At 44.8% G+C, this 8,355-nt stretch overlaps 2 protein-coding genes across 2 annotated transcripts; both read left to right on the top strand.

Moving 5' to 3' along the window:
- Positions 1-4: 4 nt before the first annotated feature.
- Positions 5-2,530, top strand: LOC130191570 (glycogenin-1-like; the record flags this gene model as incomplete). The annotated part of the gene is made up of 4 exons (XM_056411210.1): positions 5-27; positions 768-984; positions 1,433-1,477; positions 1,715-2,530. Coding segments are annotated over 4 exons (435 nt in total), but the record flags the coding sequence as incomplete, so codon positions are not given.
- Positions 2,531-2,934: 404 nt separating this feature from the next.
- On the top strand, positions 2,935-5,941 carry bdh1 (3-hydroxybutyrate dehydrogenase, type 1). The gene is made up of 5 exons (XM_056411211.1): positions 2,935-3,214; positions 3,551-3,661; positions 3,876-4,017; positions 4,102-4,254; positions 4,896-5,941. Exons 1-5 carry the CDS (start codon positions 3,002-3,004, stop codon positions 5,357-5,359), a joined length of 1,083 nt encoding a protein of 360 aa, XP_056267186.1. The 5' UTR covers positions 2,935-3,001; the 3' UTR covers positions 5,360-5,941.
- Positions 5,942-8,355: the final 2,414 nt, after the last annotated feature.

The raw sequence follows: 8,355 nt of genomic DNA on the forward strand, positions 1-8,355 counted from the left end.
CTACACGTACCTTCCAGCTTTCAAGCAGTAAGTGTCGGCCTACGAGGGTTTCTCACCAACATTCACACAGCAGTTGGCATGTTTTGGTGTGTGTGTGTATACTTCCACAAGACTTGTTATCCGACAGCAGTCAGTGGATGTGACTCAAGTCTTCCGTATCGGCTGGGAAGCCAATATGTAAGCGGATCCTCGCTCACATGAGCATGTCGTCCCTTCATAACGACGTGTTACGAGCGAGATGAGCAGTTAAGATTCCAGCGGCTCCGTTGAGTATCTATCCCCCAGCAGGCCTCGGCGCGGGGTTGGACATCCACCCTGAGCTCCCAACAGCTGAAACCAGGCCGAAAATAGAGCGCTTTATTTCAGGACCTTTATGTTTACCTCATTGTACGCTGTCTTAAGCGCCTCCTGCCCCTCAGCGGCAAAACCGTTGTCCTCCCATAGGAACACTGTTTCCTGGCAGCCAAATCAGGATACCAAGGGTGGTAAACATGTTCTTACTCGTTGGCTGTCAGCGACGGCCGTGCTCCAGAGGTCTGCTGGCTAACACGGCAAAGCAAGTCCCCACGGCCGGATTCAGGTTCATTTATGAAGATCTGCAGTTTGCCAAAACAAACATATTTGTAGGGTTGGTAACGGGCAGTAAACTGAGTTCTGCTGAAACTCCACTCTTAGCTATGATTTGGTGGGAACAAGAAATTCACAAGTTTGCTAAAGCTAACTATAATAAAAAAGACATTTCTAAATTGCCATTTTACAAATTCCAGATTTGGTAGCAATGCCAAGGTGGTCCATTTCCTGGGGAAGACCAAGCCATGGAGTTACACCTACGACGCCAAAGCCAAACAGTTCAAAGGCGATGTGAGCGAGGCCGCCGCCCACCCCACGTTCCTCCTGGACTGGTGGACCCTGTTCTCCAGCGCCGTGGTGCCCATGCTGCAGGAGCAGTATGGAGACCAGTCCTTCCACTCCGGATGTGTGGAGGTGAATGGACATATTGGTTTTATTCATTTAACCAATTACACTGCACGCTAGTTGTTATAACTCGTATATAATGGGCAGAGTTGGAGGTTTAAAACTTTCATTGCATTGACTTTATATTGCTAGCTTGCAAAACAAATGGCCTCATTCCAGAGTTGTCAAATGTATGGTCATTTATACAAACCGATGAGCACTCGGCCAATCAAACGGCTTCCCCTGGGTTTTTGACACTTAACAACTTTTTACAGCGCTCACCTTTTTGGACTTGTAGTAAATGGATGAGTTCTGATTTGACATTCAGAATCAGGTTTCCATTGTCCAGCTCTATCAAAAATAAAATGATTAATTGTGGATTGTCTTGACGATGCATTTTATGTAAGCACACTTTTTATTTTGCTCTGATTCTGGATAATATACATCCTTTTCTGTCTTCCAATTCATCTAAAAAAAGTTCCAGAACAGTGACATGGTCACTTTTGAGGGTGAACAGATATGGGTATGTACTTCATAGCTCAGTCCTAACCGTGTGGCACCTGGTTTAATGATATTACTGCTCTTACTCTAACATCTGAGCTGTTTTGTTGCTTGCCTGTGGCAATTAATTTGGAAAGGCTCCGTATAACTAGTTCAGTGCTCTGTAAAGGTAGTGCAAGGAATGTGCTCCGGCTGTCATTTAATCCTTTTCAGTTGTTTTGCTCTGTTTCACTAACTAGTGTTTTATTTTGTATTTAAGGATGAGAGCAGTACTTCACCTGCAGAAGAAACCGAACCCCAGATGTCCTCAGAAGAACGGAAGAAGAAATGGGAGCAAGGCCAGGCCGACTACATGGGAATGGACTCATTTGACAATATCAAGAAAAAGCTTGACACTTTCCTTAAATAAGAGGCAATATCAAAGAGCACTCAGTTTTTCTCACTTAAAGAAGCAATCGAGCAGGATATCAAAACTACAAACTTGACAAAGGACTTTCAATAAAATAGCGTAAACGGCTCGTATTTCCATCTTCGCTGTTGCACAACTAGACATGAGTGGAGTCTGCTCCTTCAGTCGTGTGTTCTCAACGGCTTTAATTGTCTATACAAGTCCTAATTCAGTTTGACCCAGCCACAGGAATCTGTCCTGCTACACTGAAGACAACCAGGAAAGATTTCTGAAAACATAAATTCACTCTTTTTAAAGGTATTCCTTTATTCATTAGTGTATTGTTGAGGCTATGATTAGAAGTCACTAACTACTTTCTTTTCTCTTTTTTTAATGTTTTTTTTTTTTACCATACACTCTTTAGAGCATTAATTCTTTTTTCATGTTCATTTCTCGTGCTTTTGAATTGGGTAAACTGCCTCTGTTTTAACATAGATCTGAAACATGTTTACAGCACCGTATGGTCATTTTGCCATACATGAAATTTAGTGCTTTCTTGCTCTCTATTGCATCACTCAATCTGTTCTCTGCCAGCTTCTTGTCGGACATTCGGGTTGACCTTTCTTGTACTTGACCAGAATGTGTTCTGCCTTTTCATTTGGAACTATTAAAATAACATTACAAGTTTGGGAGTTCTGAAGGTGGTTTTGTTTTTTACATTTAGGCCTTGGTTAAAACAAATCCAGCGGTTGTTTATTACAAAAACATCTACATTTATTTAAGCAGTGTTCAAAGCCGAGGTTTCAGTTATTTTGCAGTATATTCTAACTCCTAAAAGGTAATCGTTGGACAATTAACAGTTTGTGGCTGAATGTCACATGGAAAACAAAGTTAGAAAACATGGATTTACTTCTACAATCTTTAGCTGAACCAAAACCCCCAAAAGTAATATCTGCATGATGGCTGATAGTGTTGAGTTCAATAAAAGTTTCAACCGGTTACTTTTTAATAAAATATAATTAAAAACTGATTTTACCCGTGGACTTGAACCAGCCCCAGGTTGTTTTTGGTGCTTCTGACGTCACAGGGGGCGTGTCGTGACCGCGCGCTGTGCTGGAGTCACACGGTCTTCCACGGAAAAGCCACCAGTCGGTCAAGATGGCCCCGCTCACCGTGTTCCGGGCCGGCCTCCTGGTCGCCTCCTCGGGGCTCCTCACGCTCTTGTTGGGGTTCGGACTGCCGGCTCTGCTGAGCGCGGCCACGCGGCTGCTGGGCGTCCCGGAGACCAGCGTCCCGGAGTGCATCGTGGTGCTCTATTTACTTTTTGTGCTGTACGTGGCGACGCCACGAATACCCAGAGGATCGGTGGAGGTAACGTGGATGTGCACAGACTGTAAAACCCCACGAGAAAAAGAATACATAATCATTAAAAAGCTATGTGCAAATGGGACTGTAGTATGTCAAGTACAATGTTTCAGTCTAGTTTGTCATGAGTTGAATCGTGTACGCCATAAACAGTCATCAGATTAGCTACGACTATGAATAATGAAAAGTAGCTAAAGAACATTAGTCAAAAGGTGCTGTTTTGTACATATAACAATATTGTGTTACAGACTTTATTTTTTTAATTTCCCTCGAATAATTATTTATTACATTTACATTAATTATGTCCGGTATTATGACCTTACTCCCCCCCCCCCCCTGCAGGTGGAGGGTAAAGCTGTGTTGGTGACCGGCTGTGATGGTGGCTTTGGCCACGCTCTCGCCAAACATCTCCACGAGCTGGGCTTCACGGTCTTTGCCGGATGTCTTTCTAAGGTACAAACGGCAGCATTGAAACCACAGCCTCTAGAGAGCAAGCAGAACGATGAATGAAGAATAACAAATGTGTTTAGTGATGATCGTCTGTTTGCATTTGATTTTTTTTTTTTGCATTACTGAATTTCCCAGAGTGATGTAATTCAATGGCTGCATTTCATCCCAATATCGAACAAGTTGGGCTCATAACTAAGGAGACATGACCTCCCTGCAGGATGGAGGTGGAGAGGGTGCAAAGGAACTCGAAGAATTTCATTCAGATCGTATGAAGGTCGTCCAGCTGGACGTGTGCAGTGATGAGCAGGTGGCCCGGGCTGTAGAATACGTCAAGGACAACCTGAAGGACACGGACACAGGTACCGTTGTATTCACTTATTTAAATGAAGATGTGTTTATTCAGACGTTTTGTCTTCTCCTTTGACCATCTTGTCGTGATCCAGGTCTCTGGGCGGTGGTGAACAACGCCGGTGTGTCCACGTTTGGAGAAGTAGAGTTCACGTCCATGGACACCTACAAGCAGGTGTCAGAGGTCAACCTGTGGGGCACCATCAGGGTCACCAAAGCTCTTCTGCCATTAATCCGCAGGTCCAAAGGTCAGTGACCTGTATGCTACACATCGTCCCTCTCCCATAGACGGGACGTCGAATAGAGTCCAAAATGGAACCGCAAAGCCGTTGCTTGGATCATCCATCTTGTTACTAGACTTGTTCAACTTTCTTTTTTTTCTTCTAAGTTTCTTAGAAAAAAAGGATTACGAGCATTCTTAGGATTCCTCTTGGAAAACAAAAGGGTGCAGCCAACCAATACGCGGTGTCCCATGATTTCTGTGAGGAATGCTAATAATGCAAAACGATCCTGAAAGAAACTTTGAGCATTGATAATACCTACACTTCTTAAGCACTTTTAGAATGTGTTTAAAATGACAATAGACAGTAAAACAAACGTACAATGAAACGTTAAATGGGATAAAATCATTAATGCAAAGAAATACAATCTACCATCTAAAAGCCATTTAAAATAAAGTACTAAAGTAGGGTGGTGCACTGGGAATGGAGCTTCTTTCCACAGCTTCGGTGCAATAAGAAGTTGATAGAGAATATTTGAACCAAAATAAAAAACTGATTACTTGCTGGTCAGAATATGCAAATAAGTTTTTGCCCATTAATCGGCAGCCGACGTATCCTCAGCTACCGTACAGAACCCCTCCACAGCGCCATAACCTCCATCTCTGCAGGACGTGTGGTGAACCTGGCCGGCATCTCTGGGAGGATGGGCGCCGCCCTGCAGTCTCCGTTCTGCGTGTCTAAATACGGCGTGGAAGCTTTTTCCGATTGCCTCCGCTACGAGATGAAGGCCTGGGGGGTCAAAGTGTCCATCATCGAGCCGGGGAACTTCACGGCGGCCGCCGGCGTCGCGACCCGAGACCTCGTGGCCGGCACGGCCGACAAGCTGTGGAGCGAGGCTCCCTCGCACCTCAAGGAGGATTATGGGAAAGCCCACTTCGAGCGCCACGTGGCTCTGATGCGCTCGTACTGCAACAGCGGGCAGGACGCCGCGCCCGTGCTGGACGACGTCACCGACGCCGTCACGTCCAAGCGTCCTTACACGCGGTACCACCCCATGGAGCCACACTGCTGGGTCAGAGTCCAGCTGATGACCCATCTTCCTGGCGCCATATCCGACTTCCTCTACATCTGAAAGAGGAGCCGATCACTCCTCTTACTCCGGAGGAAACGCTTCGCTGTGCATTCCGCAGCACTTTCAATCATTCACCGATCAAGCCTTTACAACTGTGGAAATTGATTATTACTTTGCTCATTGTATGTCTTACAATAATCTGAACTTTATCTCCACATATATATATATATTGCTTAAGGAGGAACTACTTTGTGTTGAACATCAGTGAGGCGATATGTTCGTCCCCTTAAATCTGTTTTGTTACCTGCTACTTGTAATGCTTTATGCGTATGCGAGCCTCCGGGGGCCACACTGGCACGAGGACCGAAGCCGGCGGCGCTTTTAGAAGGCCCCCGCTGCGCTGCTGGAGACAAACCAAGGTCAGCTTCTGTCGGTCCATCGGGAGATTTGGCTCCGCTCACCCAAAAGTTACGCAACAGCAGCACACAAGCACACTGTCTCACGTTCCCGACTGCGAGCCACTTTCACAGTGCGGCTGACTGATGTGATTATTGGGTGTGCTGAAATGTGTGTGAATGTAAATGAAAAGAGGATTTATTTATTTGTACAAATTAAAATTTGAAATAAATTGAGCAAAATGTGGGGCTATTTGCTCGTCTTCATTGGTCCGGGTGTTGGTCGCAATACCACAGCCGGCCACCAGGTGGCGCAGACGCACCGTGCACTACCACTCGCATGATGTCGATATCCTAATTTAAAATGGCATTATCAATTATAGCAACGCTAAAAGCACAGACTAGAACAATCATCTCCTCAATTCAGACGTGAAGACGAACAATAGAAACATCCAGAAAACATTTACTCAAATGCTGCGTTTTGTAATCCAGTAAAAATAAAAAAGAATCCCTTTAAACAAAACTTCAGTGGATAACTCGGAGGATGACACGGTGGGATGGTTTAAAACAAGACCTCGTCATCATGTCATTTTTATGCTGTTTATTACGTCTTTAGAACACTCTAATCTCTTCTAAATTATTACACCTGAAGACAATCTCCCCTCCATAAAAACAGTAATAAGAGCATGACAACAAATTTCACAGCACTGCCTTTATCATTCCACAGCATGGATCTGTTTTCTTCACTCTTATAAAGAAAAAGAAGAAAAAAATTCGAGAGACAACGAACAGCAAGAAACAGCAAGAAAGCACCAAAGTTGAACCCAGGGGGGGGGGTCATGTGTTCTGAATATTATCAAGAAATCAATCGTGTGTGTGTGTGTGGGGGGGGGGGGGATTCAAGATCTCAGGCTTGTTTAGCAGTCGATAAACACAAAAGCGGTCCGACTGCCCGGTAGTCCTTGAACATGAACAATAGTTTGATGAAAAATAAGTTTGATAAACGATCTCTTGATAATATCCGTGACGTCCGAGTCCGTCGCAGCCTTCCTGTCCAGCGACCAGGCTCCGCTCGCGCCGCCTCCATTGGTGGACAAAGAGATGCCCGCTCATAACATCTCAGGGAGACACGAGCTCTGTGTTTCAATATCAAGTCAAACATTTAAGTATTGAGGGTTTTTCTTTTTTACATATTTAAGTGGCTAAACTGCAAAAGTGAATGTCTGACACTCGTCTGATATGAAACACACAGACATTAGAAACACGTGTTGTCCTTGGAAACCATGACAGTTCCTTCACAACCAACGAGACGCGACGCCGTCATGATGACATCACACCTGGGGCGTGTCGTGTGTGTATACGGTCCATGTCGGCAGCCCCTGTTCACTGAAGAAGTTATACTTGATGAACTCAGCAAAGGTAAGGTCACTTGAAACGACACACAATATCACCGAATGGGCATTTTATGCGAGACAACATAAAAACAAACAAATAAAACCTCAGCCGATGACATGTTCAGCTAAATGAGGAAACGCTCACGGATCGGACGCACGTGCAAAGCTTCAACCAAATGGCACGCGGTGATGAGTGGCGGGAAGAAGAAGAAGAAGATGATGAAACAAAAAGACTAAACCTTTGGTTGACAGAAAGCTGTGAAGGCACATTAAAATCTCCTAAATCCTTCCGAGTGGATCACGTTGCGTTGGCGCTTGTCACCTTCACGCTGTGTGACAATGTCGATGCCGGAGGAAATTTCACAATAAAATAAAGACAATCGGGCGGTTTGTCAGCAGTCGGTCGTCGCTGTCGGAAAACACTCTCCATGAAGTGTGAGAAGAAATGTCACCAATGCAACAGCCAGGGGTCAGGGGCTAAAAAAAGCCCCGGATGTTTTTTCATTAGCCCCGAATGTTTTCAACCAAAAAAAAAAAAAAATTTGGTACACAAGTGGTTAACACCTCCAGGTCGCACGTGACGTCATTCACCCAAAACAGCGGAGTCAGACTGGCTGCAGGCGCACGTAACAGCAAGCTTCTGTCTGAGAGTGTTTCTATGTCTACAAATTTCGCTGCTTCACTCTTCTGGGCTAAGCCCAGCGCCGCCGCTCCCATAACGCGCATCGCTTTGCAGGATTCCTGTCGCACTAAATACTGATCTGGGGACGCACCAATCAAAAAAGGGGAAGACTAGAAACGACGGGAATACAGGCAGACGCCCTACGCGGGTTTATGTTTATAGATTTAGGAGATTAACACGCTTCTGATTTACAGCGTCAGTGTTCAGGTAGTAAACAAGACTGTCGAGTCCAAGAGGAAGCCTTTTAATCCTGGAATGTTGTTTTGTCATTTAATCAAATGTAATCTCACTTAAATTGATTGACGCCTGGAACTGAATGCACATATTTAGAACGTGCCATTTTAAAAATCAGTCACAAAACCGACTGACGGGTGATTGTTGCACCGTTAACAAGTCATCTCGCACAGCTCCAAAGGAGAGAAAACAAAAGGTGCTTTATGAAGAGCTGTCAATCAACTGGGGAATGGAGAGAAAAGAAAAGACGAAAACAAAGATTCACATCCATGTTTTGAGTTCCTTGTGGCATGAATGCCCTTTTCCCGCTTGGATTAATTAGACCTTGAAAGCCGTTCTTTTCTACGATGA

The sequence above is a fragment of the Pseudoliparis swirei genome, unplaced genomic scaffold, assembly GCF_029220125.1.
Source record: "Pseudoliparis swirei isolate HS2019 ecotype Mariana Trench unplaced genomic scaffold, NWPU_hadal_v1 hadal_159, whole genome shotgun sequence".
NCBI lineage: Eukaryota > Metazoa > Chordata > Actinopteri > Perciformes > Liparidae > Pseudoliparis > Pseudoliparis swirei.